This window comes from Halichoeres trimaculatus, unplaced genomic scaffold, assembly GCF_033239565.1.
Source record: "Halichoeres trimaculatus isolate MK-OKI-2021-1 unplaced genomic scaffold, fHalTri1.1 fHalTri1_scaffold_12, whole genome shotgun sequence".
Taxonomy (NCBI): Eukaryota; Metazoa; Chordata; class Actinopteri; order Labriformes; family Labridae; genus Halichoeres; species Halichoeres trimaculatus.
In genome coordinates this window covers 12,073,850-12,088,839 of record NW_027437190.1, presented here as the reverse complement: position 1 = coordinate 12,088,839, position 14,990 = coordinate 12,073,850, and the positions used below count along the sequence as shown (strand labels likewise).

Here is a 14,990-nt window from a genome sequence, read left to right as displayed (position 1 = left end):
CATGAAATATGTGTCCCCCGTGGAAGCCCATGCCATCCCAGGTGAGAAAAATGCATCCTGAATCAAGTCTGAGGGCTAAAACCTCTGTTTCGGGTTACACCACATTGAGCTCAGGACGTAAGGTCGGGACCTGAAATTTGGAGCCAAAATTCAAATTTTCACTTTGGCTGAAATTGCATGAAATATGTGTCCCCCGTGGAAGCCCATGCCATCCCAGGTGAGAAAAATGCATCCTGAATCAAGTCTGAGGGCTAAAACCTCTGTTTCGGGTTACACCACATTGAGCTCAGGACGTAAGGTCGGGACCTGAAATTTGGAGCCAAAATTCAAATTTTCACTTTGGCTGAAATTGCATGAAATATGTGTCCCCCGTGGAAGCCCATGCCATCCCAGGTGAGAAAAATGCATCCTGAATCAAGTCTGAGGGCTAAAACCTCTGTTTCGGGTTACACCACATTGAGCTCAGGACGTAAGGTCGGGACCTGAAATTTGGAGCCAAAATTCAAATTTTCACTTTGGCTGAAATTGCATGAAATATGTGTCCCCCGTGGAAGCCCATGCCATCCCAGGTGAGAAAAATGCATCCTGAATCAAGTCTGAGGGCTAAAACCTCTGTTTCGGGTTACACCACATTGAGCTCAGGACGTAAGGTCGGGACCTGAAATTTGGAGCCAAAATTCAAATTTTCACTTTGGCTGAAATTGCATGAAATATGTGTCCCCCGTGGAAGCCCATGCCATCCCAGGTGAGAAAAATGCATCCTGAATCAAGTCTGAGGGCTAAAACCTCTGTTTCGGGTTTTACCACATTGAGCTCAGGAAGATCTAATCTCAGCAAGATTTTGGGCAACTCACAAGTCACGCAGTTCTTTTCTATAGAAAGTCTTTTTTTTTTTTTTTGGCAGTCTTGTTTTCCTGTATGGCATGTCACAATTCTCTTCAAATACTGTAGAATGTAATTACTGTTGTTTTTTGTGGTGTGTGAATAATTAAAGTGATTTGTAAGGACCATATTTGTCACAGATACGTTTTTAAGTAACTGTGATTCAAAAACCCATTAACATCCCTCCTAGTATCCCCAAAAATGTGAGTATGTGGGCTACTTACATGGTTTTTATTTTGCAGTAGTACAGCCAGAAGATTCCTTCTATTGGCAGCTTGCCTTCTTCTCCTTCTTGCCCTATGGTGCTCTTGTATCACAGACAAATAAGACATGTTTTCTTTCTTCTTTGGTGCTTTCTACTGATTTTTTCCTGCAGTGATGCTCAACTTCCCTATGGCTTTATATAGCATTGATCATTAATTGTTAAACAACAGCAACTAGAAACACCTGTGCGATCACAGCTGCACATCATTGTAATCATGGGGGTCATTACTGGAGTATAAAATTATCACTTAAAGGAAAGTGAAGTGTACATTTTATCTTTATGTTTTAAAAGAAATATAGACCATATTAGCTAAATCATAACAACATACTGTCGAAAACCTGGAAGTAATAAAGTTACAAAAGACTGTAGCTCATCTATGGTGCTTAAGTAAGTGATGCAACAATTGTGTTGTGAACATAATTACATCAACACCAACATTTATTCAAATCAGAAATTTAAGAAACACACACACACAAAGACTTGCCAACCTTAAGACCTCAGAATTTCCAAATTTCCGGGAATTTTCTCCATTTCCGGGAGATTTCCAAAAGGGAGGGGGGTGTCATATAGATGTGTTGTGATATCCGTTTGGTCACCGTGTTTAATCAAAAAGTCAGATCTATAAAATGTGTACGTAGCATATCCTGTCCCCTTTGCGCTGTTCTCTTTTCCACTCATTCTGGAATTTACACGAATACTCTGTCTTCTTACTCTCTTCTTTTTCTGCTTCTTCTTCTTCTTTTGGTCTATTTGCCGCTTGACTTTCGGGCCGAGGTGTATTATTAATGTCTGGCCTGAAACAGCGCCCAGCCAGAAGAGGAGGATGTTGTAGCAATATTGTTGTCTGGGTGGAAATCAGGAGAAATTCGTGAGAATTGTGGGCTTGTGAGATTGTCGGGAGGGGCACTAAAATTCGGGAGTCTCCCGGGAAAATCGGGAGGGTTGGCATGTCACACACACACACACACACACACACACACACACACACACACACACACACACACACACAGTAGTTAAAGCAGAACAAAGTTATGTAAGTGTAACCAAGTATCAATATGTCTCTCTCTAAATAACACAAAGAGGAAATTTAAATGAACTCAGTAAGAAGATTTATTTAGGGTCTGGTAGTAGTGTGCTACCTAAGTCCCAAAAAAAAAAAAACATATATATATATTTATTTGATGGACTGGAATGTATCCTCCTTTTAATTGTTAAACACCAAATATGTTTTAATTTGTAATGACATACACTTACCAACATTTAAAGGCACAATATACCCAAATAAAATAAATAATAATAATTTTCTTCAGCTTTTATGAAAGAAAAAAAGAAAACCAAACTCTTCAGTTTTAAAATTAAACCAAATTCTCTTCAACCTGAATAGGAAATATTTGACTTGGTTCAGCAACAATTATATAGTAACAATATAGTTGGAATATTACAACTCAAAACCTCGTGAACTGTGTCATTTCAACCAGTGCTCATAGAAAAAAAATATCAGTCCTCCTGTTCTTGGATAATGAACAGTCAATCCTCTCCATGAGGGGTATGAGTTCTCCTTTGAATTCTCTTATTAAAAAAAATAAAATAGGATTTCCCAGCAAAAGAAATAAAATTTGGGTACCCAAAAGAAAATGCTATAGAGCTCTATAGATAAGTTTTGTTTGATACTCAGCGTTCCTCAGGAAGAGCTGGATGACGGCTGGTGACAGTCCGGGAATAGCGACCTCTGCCTGGCTCCGGTCGACCCACGCTAGCAGGGAAACAGTACAGTTGCTCAGGCGTGTGAAAGGCGGCTAAGAGTAGCTGCAGCTCTGCATGCTTCATGCTCTCCCCTCTCAGCAGTAATCAAGTACTCACTTGTAAACGCTTATGCAGTAATTACATTATTTACCATACACAAATCATTACAATGATTCATTTAAAGTATGTTTTAACTCTTTGCTCTGAATTAGCAATTAGCTCGCGGTTGGCTCGTGGTTAGCTCGCGATTAGCTCGTGGTTAGCTCACGATTAGCGTCTCACATTAAAAACACACATTTACCCATACACGTTTATATCTACAGCAGTTATCTCTTTTACAACACACGCAAAATCACATAACAGTGGTATATGTGCTCACCTAGCATGGAACAGTACAGTCGCTCAGGCGTGTGAAGGGCGGGTGAAACTAGCTGCAGCTCTGCATGCCTCCTGCTCTCCCCTCTTAGCAGTAATCAAGTACCATTCCCTGAACTCTCCTGCTTTGAAATCGTCGCTCTACAGCCGTAAAGCGGAGCTCACTGCTGTAACATTTAGAAACAGTTTGCATGCTGAACTGAATAATAGACCAGCTAAATAACCACTGGGTTACATAAGCACAGCCAAATTAATGTGTGGATAAAACCTCCAACTTTGTTATAAATAGTTCCGTAAATCAAACACTGCTGAATTAACTTTATTGCCTCACATTACACATTTAAGTTGCCATTCCTGTGTCATTTCTGTCTGACTGTAAGTGAATGCAACACTGCGGGGGCGCGAGCTGGGCTATTGTTTACTTCCGCATCTCGGGTCTAGTATATTACATAACAACCACTGTCTGGCAGTCATACTACATACGACTATTGCACGCAGTATACCGTTTGTAGTGACCACTGCATACTAAATTCTGGAGTTGTTTGTAGTAGGCGGTTTGGAAAACAGCCATTGTTTTCGTCCGGAACCTTTCTTGCCGGAACTTTGGACTCCGCTCTGCGTCTTGAACGTGCACTCTATATCATAGGACTGTGTAACCACGAGGGTGTAAACAAACCTTTCACAGGGTGCTCTTGGCCGTTTTCTGGTTTCTTGGACGTTGATTGTCTTTTTGTTTTTCAGATGGAGATTTTTGGAAGCACGTTTGATGACTCGGTGTTTTCGGAGGTCAGGGACCGAGTGTCCGTCCCTCTGTCCTCCTATAACGCCAAACTGTGTGAGCCGGAGGTAAGAGTCTCTGTGGGTGACACCTTTTTATCATTCTGACCTGTTATCATGGGTGTGCATGAAAAAGACTTTCTTCGACTTTGTCAGAAGAAGTTTGCGGCCAATTTGTTCATGTTACAGTGAACAAAGCTTGTTATGATGGTTTATTTTCTGCCTACCTATTTGTTCGGATAAAATCAGGGATGCTCCAATGTATCAGTGGATTATCAACATTATCGACATATTGTACATTGACATCCTATCCAGCTGGCTTTTCAAGCTGCTGATTTGTGAAAGAGGATGATATCTCGTAAAAGAAGACATCAGATGGACAAACCCTGATAGTCAATCATGAAAGAAAATGTCAGCAGTTTCACACCTTCCAGAAAGATCAGCAACTTGATGTTTGTAACTCTGGGCATGCTTCAGGGATATTTAAGTGGAGACCGTTATAACCATTGTCAATTTAAATACACCAGATACCAAAGGTTACAAAGACATCAAGCAAAGACGTAAGTGTCAGGATCCGCTCAAGTTGTTATTTTGACCATTGGTATTGATGTATTGCTGAATAATATAAAATACATCTTGTGCAGTGATGTCAAACTGGAGGAAAAAATTGCCAACATGGAAACTATAAATAGCACATAAATGCAGCACGTTTCACAAATCAATTAACGAATAAATAAATGAATAAAAAAATGAAAAACTTGACATTGGCCAAAAAGTTAAAAAAAAAAAAAAAAAAGTAAAGAAAAGCATTATTCAGATTTACTAAAAGAAATGAGTCTCATAATGGACACTGTTATATGGACCTGATTAGGAACACAGTTGTGGCAGAGAAAAATTATAAACAACTAAACTGCTCAATGAGCACGTATTACACATTTAGTTTGAGTAGAAACCCCTGGATTTTAAAATGATAAAGATCCGTAAGAATAATTACTCTTTTTCCTTGTTTCAGTGGTTTTGTAAGAGTTCTGCTCTGGACACAGATGATCCTCTGGAGAAGCAAAAAGTCTTTAAGTTTAGAGGAGACTTGGCTGTGAGACAGGGGAACTATCAGGTAAAAAGATGATCCATTATTTTAATATTATGCGCTTACATATGGCTAATGTGACTTCATTATAACAGCAGGTAGCAGGCAGTTGAAAATACTCGTTCACCTATTTTGTCTTTTATTTGTAACTTGTCACAGGAACTGTAATGTAAATCTTTGATAGGTTTATTTCTATGTCTACCGGAGTACTGCTGTAACATAAAAGAGCTGAAGTTAATCACTCAATCTTTTTTCTTTGATTTACACTTTTACAGTTACTATACTAGAAAGATATTTTTAACATTATTGTTGCTTTGTATTTGATGTTCAAATAAAACAAGAGTTATTTTAAAAGAAATTTTGGTTAAACACAGCACCCACTTTCCCTGGCTGCTCGAGGAGGACATCTATCTTAATGTCCAACACACAGCTTTTGATTTGGCTTAATTTTAATAACTTACTTTGTTTTGTTTTTGGACTCTTGGTGTGCTCCATATAGAAAGCTCTGGGAGCGTACAGCAGCTGCCTGGAGTGGATTGCTGACAACAACCTGACCATTAGAAGAGACGTGCTGGAGGGGATGGCCCGATGCTGCACCAAACTGGGACAGAGGGAGCAGGCGTTGGACTTGGCTGACGTACTGGTAAATCTTCAAGGTTTTTCTTCTCTTTCATATAGTAAGAGCACCTGGATCCCCTGCTGTCCCTGTGAAATCCTTTATTTACATACATACCTTTTAATGTTGAAGAAGAATTTTTAATTCTTTTTAATTTTATTACATCACAGATATAAATTATTTTATTTTTAATGTGTTCATTATCTCTCTCCAGGGTAAAGAAGCCTCCAATACCTGCCACCTAACCAGCCTCCTCCTGCTGAAGGTCAGTTTTATCCATAACGCATGCACGCACACACACACACACACACACACACACACACACACACACACACACACACACACACACACACACACACACACACACACACACACAGGAAGCATCATAATTGGATTGAAATCTGAACTCTACTCCAGGTCAGCATCTATCAGCATTTCGGATACCTGGGATCAAAGATGTCGTCTTTGCAGCAGCTCTGCAGCCTGCTGCCCTTTAACCCCTGGCACTGGAACAACCTGGGACGGACGTGTCTGCAGCTGCTTGAGAGGGACACAGCCACAGGTTTGTTTGAGTGTCTTTTAAAAGTCACTCCTACACATTTGTGTATTATTGATTTGTTTTCATCGTTCTATAAAATGAAAGCTAACGTCTTTAGTTTTGTTGAAGTTCGATGAATAGTGAATGATCTGCCCTGATCACATCAGTCCAGTTGCTTTTTGTCAGAGAATAGACTTTAAAATACTCTGGTTGGTTTGCAAAGCTCTGAATGGATTAGGGCCAAAATGTATCAATGATCTTCTTATCCAGTATGAACCATCAAGACCGCTTAGGTCTTCTGGATCAGGTCCGCTTTCAGTCCCCAGAGTCAGAACCAAACATGGAGAAGCAGCATTCAGCTTCTATGCTCCAAATATCTGGAACAAACTGCCAGAAAATCTCAGGTCTGCTGAAACTCTTGGCTCCTTTAAATCCAGGTTGAAGACTCACCTTTTTACAGCTGCCTTTTATTAGAGCATTTTAACAACTCATTTAAATACCTCTTTCAACCGCATTACTCTGCAACTCTGACTGCGACTTTTATGCTTATATTGTAAAATCAGTTTCAATCTTTTTTTTGCGATTTTTTTTAAAATTGTATCTTACTATTTTTAATGTGCTTTTTAATTAAATTGTAATTGTTTTCCTTTAATACATTTCCTCTGTAAAGCACTTTGAACTGCTTCACTGAAATGTGCTATATAAATAAACTTGCCTTGCCTTGTGGTGTGATGTGTCTGCTGTTTTTGTCATCAGTAGGTTTGTGTTGTCCCCAGAGGAAAAAGTCAGAGGAGGAGGAGCAGAAGCAAGCAGAGACTGAGAAACAACAGGAGGAGGCAGCAGAGCTCAGAGAGGATCAAATCTGGTTGAAAGCCTGCACATGTTTCACCAGAACAAGGTGACTATCATCACACACAACATGTCAGCCATAGTTTCATTGAATGCACCAAAACAACACAAAAAAATATTTCTTAGAGGTTGAAGGTCAGTAAAAAGGGCAGACAGACATGTAGCATACTTTTTGAAGCACAGTAGTCTGATAGCTTAATATCTATAATCTATCTGTAATTTTAACAAAACTCTCTTTTATTGAAATGGAAAACTATTTTGGAATTTGGTAATTGTATTTTTCGTTTTTTGGAAGTGTAACATAACATTCAAATGTTTCCGTCTCTTTTTTCTCCCTCAGACTCCTGTTGAGGATCCTTCGGCAGCAGCAGTCCTCCTTTGTGCTGCAGCGCACTGAAAGTACTTTACAAACAGCAGATGAGGCATTACAGCAGCTCAGCCCCAAAGAAACAACCCTAAGGGCTCTCACTGAGGTAAGCACATACTCCTGGTTCATGATGACTTTTCAGCTAGCTGTAGAGTTGAACTGATGGATCACACAATGATTGTTCCTCTGTTTGATCCCTCAGGTGATGTCAGAGGACCTGATCCCTGAGAAGATGAGAGAGGACTACCAGGATGGAGAGAGTCTGCTCAGTGTGTGTGTGCAGAGCTTCAGGGAGCGCTGGTGGAAGAAGATCTTACTGACTGGAGTGTTAGAGACTGATGGCTGTAAACCTCAGACGCAGATGAACACAAAGTCCTGAGGCTTCAGTGACGCCTGTTTACAATCTGGCAAAGGAGGCAGAAAACAGACTGTGTGGCCTCAGAGTCAGCTCTGAAAAACAGAAGCAGGACATCTCGTCCATTTGGCCTTATTGACATGATACATCCTCATACCTTGTTGATTTTAAGCATGTCAGGGTGAATGGTCACTTTTAATCCTGGTGGACTCAAGTTCACATAGGAGGATAAATGACGTGTTCTTAGATTGTTCCCACAGGAAGAACTGTGCAGTGAATGTCGTTAATTCTCCATTGCCACAAGCATAGAGTCATTAATGTTTTATTCAGCTCATACTGTGAGTTCATTAGTTCTCATGGCAGTGATCCTGCTCCACATCAAGACAGAGAGCCAAGTGAGACTAATATTTATACGATTGGCTTCTAATGTAACTAATGCCGTAATATTTTTAACAGTGTCAATAAAATCAAGATTTTTTTTTTCTAAACTCAACTTACAAGGGGGTTTACAAATGAAGGGCATTTTTTTGTGTATCACCCCGAGGACACCTTAGTCACCAAATACCCTGCGAGCATGGCATGTCCAGGCTGGGAGAGAAAGCCAGAACAAACCATGAATGCGGAGAACATGCTAACTCCAAAACACAGAAGTTGCTGTGCACCCTGATACAAAGGAACTACCTTATAGCTGAGGGGCAGCAGGAACCACTGCACCATCCAAAAAAAATCAGCGCACAAGAATGTCCTTTCTCCACTTTTGTAATCTGGGTAGCTTAAAGCTTGGCAACAAATTAATTTCTACACAAAGCCTCCTTCAGCAGCACAAGTCAAGACCAGACCTGCCTTTTAAAAACAAGAAGTAGAGGGCCCATTTTAAAAGTTAAACCTTTTAAGGGAAAAATCCCCTTTACAATGTTAGGGGCAGCCAGTGATAAGCAGTGATGAGTCAAGTATCAAGCGGCTCAAGAAAACAGAAAATGTTATACGAGGATCAAATCTTCATACAAAAAGTGCAAACAACCTCACTTATTCAGAGGGGGAGTACAAAACTGCATTAAAGAATCAATGAAAAATATTTTGAAGCACTAATCTTATCATCAGCCACTGGATAACCCTTTACTGTGTAAGAGTGAATTTTCACTTAGTACTCAAGAGCTAGGTCTCATCTTTACCTGTTGTTGATTGAGGCTTTGAGCAGAAATACGTACATTTCTTGGCTGTAAACTGCTCAGATTGAGGCTGAGAAATGTTGTTTTTTGTGCGCTGCCTTTTATTAACCTTTATATCGACTTGTTTAGTCAAGCACCTTAACAGTTTTTATTTGGAGGTTGCTCCATTTTACCTTTTTTGAATGTTTTTGATCCAACATGTGCTCCTACCATGACTTTTCTAAATGTCTCCTGTTGTCAGGATGGATGCATTTATCTCTGTCTGCCTCTTCAGCAATCAGCCTTCATACTTTTATTTATGTCTTCTTACAGTGACAGTCTGGCTACAAAATAAACTCCCAGTGCCACTGAGAGATCTGTAGAAAAGAACATCATGTGTGATTTCTTTTATTTAAACGTGCATTTCAAAAGAAACCACTCCTCCAGAGCAGTTAGTGAACTCATTGTTCCCTGTGGTTTTTGTAAGTGAGGCCGGATGTTTTTCTAATTTAGTGTCTTAGGAACTCCTTCCCCGTAATGCTCGAGGCAGATTGACTTCTTTCCAATCTGTTGTTTCTCTGCTGGCACAGCACAACCAACCTATTCATCCAGATGTGACATAATCCACTGTAACTCCACCAACATCAATCAAACTGAGCTGTATCTTATTACATACTACCTGAAGCATCTGTTTGCATGTTACACCATGACAACGTATATCAACACTCAAGGTTGTTGCAATATTTTGCAATCCATTTTTTCTGGTGCTTTTATTGTTAAAATTCAGTTTACATGCAGACATCAGCAAAACAAATGTAATTGATTTAAAAAAAAAAGGAAAAAAAAGACATGCCTTTAAAAGGTCTATGTAGTCATTTTACAGATCTTATTGTTTACCTGCATTTCTGCCTGTGCAGCCTCATCTTACAGCTAAATCTAGCAATCCAGTCACACAAGAACGGCAGAGAAAGGTAGTTAAATAGGCCAACCAATAAAAAATCAAAGGGCTGCGTTCGTCCCGTTCTCTCTTGTAGCTCAGCTTGCATCAACAATTAAAGAGCTGACTTTTACGAGGTTCAGGGAGCGGCTGTGTCATATTTATGAATCCATACCCTCAAAATCAAGCTTACTGAAGTCGTTCACACCTTAAAACTCAGTTTTATAGAGATAATAACTGAAGGTTGAGATCACGTCATAAGATTCACGCAGTAGAAAAAACACACCTCACGTGCACTGATGACTGCGGCATGTGGAGCTGTTTTGTAGTTTTTGGGGTTATATAACTTGGTCTGATCATTTCTGTCTGATTTAGCTCACGCTAAGGTGGCGACCTGCTCTCATGAAGCCTCCTGAGTGTCTCTCGTTCATGCTTCTGCTCCTCTGTAACCCTGAATACATGCTGCTCTGAAATGGTCTCCAGCCCACCTGTGCGTTCTGGTTCTGTCCCGTTCTGTAGACGGGTTCGAATGAGTTTTGTCGAGCAACTCTGTGACTCTGGGGTATCCAAGTGAATCTGGCAGTAGGGTTCACCTGCTGGGGGGTAATGGGCTGTGGATGCCAGGTGGCTCCTGGGGATAACGGCATGGAGTGATCAGGTACAAAGTCCATGTTGGGTTGAAAGTCTAGTGTGCAGTTCCAGTGTCGTCTTGGTGTGTTCAAACCTGCAGGCTTTGTCAGGATATTTCTGCTGCTCTGCTTCAGCCAGCTAGCTGTCTGCTGTCTGTCTGCAGATTTCTGTGAGTCTTGAACTATCACTTTGCTTTCAGATGTCGTGGAGTCGGTGGGGCTTTCAGGCTGAGACTGAGTGTTTTCATCCTGGGTGTGTATCTTGTTTTGTTCCTTTTCCTGAGGCCTCATGTTTGTTTGAGCATCATGTGGCTTGCTGACAGCTTCCCCTGTGTTCTCTGGCTTCCCTTCAGGTGCACTCTGCAGATCTTGAACCAGACGCTTTGGGTCCATCTGTGCAGGTTTCTCAGGCATTTCTGTACCAGTTTCTGGTTTGCTTGGAGGTTGTTTATCATTTGTGCTGCACTTTGATTCTGGGCTTTGGATTTCAGCTAGATCTGGCATTTTTGGTTTTATCTCTGTGTCATCTTCAACCAAATCCTCAATGCTCGCTGGTTTTCTCTGCTTTTCTTCAGGCTTACTGACAGCAGTTCCCATGTCCTGAGTGGACTGAAATGTGTCGAGAGGAGAGAGGGAGACGTTGATGAAGCCAGAGACTGGTTTGGAGTTGGCGTACAGTCTGAGGAACTCATGGTGGAAACCTTCGGCCATGCCGCCCTTCAGAAGAACAACCAGACTGCGATACACGTGCCACGACAGCCAGGAGAAACTGAGGCGACAAAACACCATCAAGTTTAGCTCAAGTTTAAATGGTGGAGGCCTGATCCAGTGTGTGTGCGTGTGTGCGTGTGCGTGTGTGTGTGTGTGTGTGTGTGTGTGTGTGTGTGTGTGTGTGTGTGTGTACCTGAAGGAGCCAGTCAGCACCTCTGTCCAGTCAGCAATGAGAAAACTTTCAGCAATCTGACCCGTCAGTTTCCAGCCTGTTTTGGCGCAGTATGTCTGTCCACCAACACTTCGTACAGATAAATTCTAAACACACACACACACGCAAGCACGCACGCACACACGCACACACGCACACACACACACGCACACACACACACACACACACACACACACACACACACACACACACACACACACACACACACACACACGCACGCACACACACACACACACACACGCACACACACACACACACACACACACACACAAAGAATTAATTCAATCAAAAGCTTAAAAACAGAAACCCAAACATTAAGGTACCATGGAGGATCTGCAAGAAGCTGGTGACTGTGACACCAAAGAGAGAATCAGTATAATCCTCTTCATTCATTCATTTTCTGAACCCCTTCATCAGGTTCGCGAGTGGCTGGAGCCTATCGCAGCTGTCAGGGAGAGGCGGGGTATACCCTGGACTGGTTGCCAGTCAATCACAGGGCATATAAATGTCTTTAAATTCTTAAATTCTAAGTGCTTCTGCAGTTATGAAAGGGTTATGAAACACAACTTTGCTCTGTGTAACAGTCTGTTTTCACAGTCAAGTAAAATAGTTTCTTACATAGTAGTCACTTTACCTTAACTGGAGACAGGTCATGTTTTGATATTCCAAAATATGTTGTCTTTAAACAATCAAATGACCATCATCGCACCTTGAAAATAAACAATGCTTAAACTCCTGCACACTGTTCAGCACAGTGTGTTCAAACATTTTGCCATTTTTGACAGACAGGGTGCATTAGTTAGCCACTCCTGTCCTATGAAAACTATACCTGAAGTGTTTTTAATGTACCAACAATAAAAACAGTGCTGCACTTTGAGACAAAGAACTGCTGGGGACCTGTCACACCCCAGCCATAAATCTTGACTCTTACCTCAGTCCTGCCTCTCACGAGGCCTATAGCTAATCATAGTTTACAATTTTGGAGAGTGCCCAGGAGGCCAATCAGGTTTTCAGGGGGCCCATGCTCCCCTTTTAGACACACCCATGTAAAATGTACAACAAACTCACATCTAGTGCTTTAGGCAAAGAATCTATAATCTACCTCAGCAATGCTTCTCCTTGAGAAAACTTGAAACTTTTAGATCTAACAATCAGTGCTCCTGTAGATTTACAGGTGCCTGACTGAATTCATTGTCTAGCTCGGTGCTATGAGTTGACTCCACCTCAGTCTTTTTGTAAATCTAATTCTGGACTAGGAAAAAAATACAGAGCATCATTTACAGCAGACAGAGTTAAATAAGAGTGCTGCAAATGGCCCTGAAAATATCCCACTTAATACACAACTCATAAAAATGCATACATTCAGGCAGCAGACATGGATCTCTGCCTCTCACAGCTGTGTGTGATATGTTGAGCTTTGACACAGACGTTCAGGTGTGTCAGCAGTTGCAGCTCGCATTAAACTCCAAGTGTCAAGTTAAGGTATACATCTTTTTTTATAGGACATATTGTTCCAGCAGCTTTCACTGGCTCTGTGGTTCATGAGACCAGGTCTTGTAAAAATACAAACAGGTGAACAGGGGGACCTAAAGAGGAGGATGAACAGACTCACGGGGAAGTGCTTGCTGTTTAGTTTGAGGTGTTGCCACATGCTGACGAAGTGGTCGAGGTTGAGATGATCCAGCAGCAGGTAAACAGACACGTTCCTATTCTTCGTGGCCTCCAGGAGATCAAAGAGCAGCTCCATGTCACTGAAGCTGTCAATCACTATGGCCAGGACCTAAACTCACAAATCACAGAGGAGTTGATCAAATTGATGAGCCACTGCACTGACTCACATGCAAATCACGTGTATCCCATCTTATCAAACAAGATTCAACTATTCTCTCCAGCGCTAACATGTACGAGCATGCTTGTCAGGTTTTTATAATCCCCTGCTGATGCACTGAGGCACACAGCTGAACACCTACCTTCTGAGCCTTTCTGATGAGCTCTATGACCACGTCTTTCATCCCACAGGCTCTGCTGTCAGACTGGAAATAAATTTTGAACTGACCGGGGCCTCGACTAGTCTTTGCCGCACCTGACAAGAGCACAAGCATGAACAGGAATTAAAATGAGGAACTTTAAATTTATTTTTTCCCCCAGATAGTGTCAAAGTCTGCAGGATTTCAGCATGCCAAAAAATAAGGGATCAAAACAGATCAGATTAAAAATGGAGATACGGTTTAGACTTCATTCTATGTACTTTTCAACAGAACTTTTGTTATATCAGCCTTTACTTGCACTGGTTTTTATCCTTTTCCTAAAGCTTTTTCCCCAGAATATTTTAAATAAATGAATGAAAAATAATAATGAAAAAGAGCTCAAACACTGACAAACTGAAGTACAAGTCTTTCCCTCCTCCTGTGTTACCTTTTTGCTTGCTGGGGTACATGTCTGCCACAGTCAGATCACTGTTTGTGGACACTGTAGGGCACTGTGAGCTGGACTTGCTGCCAGATGAATCCTCAGACTCTCTGTCTGCAGATGCATCAAGATCAGCTGCGTACAGCATGAAATTATAAAAAACATAAAAATTACACAACGAGCAATCATTTATTTTTTCTTTAAATGTGCTGTCGAAGATGTCGGTGAAGTATCTACAACCTGTGTTGCTCTCCAGCCCATGCTTCAGGATGTATTTCTTCTCTTGCACTGACAGAAAGTCCACCTCTCCCTCTGCGCTCAGCACCTCCTTGTAGCCCTCCAAACCTCGGCTGAGCAGGGAGTCCATGGCCAGCCGAGCCGCCTCGTTGTGGCTCAGGTCCACCCTGACGGAGCTGGCTGCAGAGACCTTGTGGCGAAGGTCCTGCACCCTGCGCCTCACCTTCCCTAAAGGCTTTGACTTCTTGTACAGCAGCACCGATACGCTGCCGCCATCCGTGGGGGAGAGATCCATGACTTGCTCGGTCCTTACTTTGCGGGAGACTGATACCTGAATGTCTCCAGCTGTACAATAAAAGTACAATTTGTTCGAACAGAGAGCGAAAAAAAAAAAACTTAAGACCCGCCCCCCGCTGGAGGCAAGGTGGATTAACAGGTGATGATGGGTGGCATGCGAGCTCTGAGAACAAAAGCAAACTTGTGTGTGTAGTGCCCCTCCATAAACCAACGCTGGGTACAGACTGAAATCACACGGTGTACAATATTTAGACAGACACTGAATGATGTGCAGCTGCCTGCTCTGTGAGAGCGGCTTTACTGAAGCTTCAGTACTCCTTTAGGCTACTTCTGTTCTGTGAGGGATCATAAGAGTCTGTCTGGCTTTTAGTTAAATAAATAAATAAATAAATAAATAAATAAAGGAAAAGTTTTGATGTTTTTTTCAGAGGGTAATTCTGAGCAGGTAAACTCACCCACTGAAAGACAACAGTGGGTGGAGGGAAAGAGGCGAATGAGTGAGAGGAATGAGAATGACTGTCATTTTGGCTCATGTC

The 14,990-nt window shown here is 41.6% G+C and overlaps 2 protein-coding genes across 3 annotated transcripts; one reads left to right on the top strand and one right to left on the bottom strand.

Moving 5' to 3' along the window:
- The first annotated feature begins 3,726 nt into the window (after positions 1–3,726).
- On the top strand, positions 3,727–8,342 carry cunh8orf76 (chromosome unknown C8orf76 homolog). 2 transcript variants are annotated; one of them, XM_074684148.1, is made up of 8 exons: positions 3,727–4,111; positions 5,055–5,156; positions 5,629–5,772; positions 5,960–6,010; positions 6,163–6,307; positions 7,043–7,181; positions 7,473–7,605; positions 7,702–8,342. In XM_074684148.1, the coding sequence occupies exons 1-8, from the start codon at positions 4,007–4,009 to the stop codon at positions 7,876–7,878; spliced, it is 996 nt and encodes a 331-aa protein (XP_074540249.1). In that variant the 5' UTR covers positions 3,727–4,006; the 3' UTR covers positions 7,879–8,342. The 2 variants fall into 2 exon arrangements, with proteins under 2 accessions (XP_074540249.1, XP_074540247.1); XM_074684146.1 differs by having other exon boundaries at positions 3,731–4,111; positions 7,040–7,181.
- A 1,401-nt stretch (positions 8,343–9,743) lies between these two features.
- Positions 9,744–14,526, bottom strand: LOC141801184 (protein FAM83A-like). Its single transcript, XM_074684145.1, has 6 exons — positions 14,161–14,526; positions 13,927–14,055; positions 13,482–13,594; positions 13,124–13,291; positions 11,473–11,597; positions 9,744–11,337 (listed from the first exon to the last, which is right to left on the bottom strand). Exons 1-6 carry the CDS (start codon positions 14,450–14,452, stop codon positions 10,311–10,313), a joined length of 1,854 nt encoding a protein of 617 aa, XP_074540246.1. The 5' UTR covers positions 14,453–14,526; the 3' UTR covers positions 9,744–10,310.
- Between the last annotated feature and the right edge of the window lie 464 nt (positions 14,527–14,990).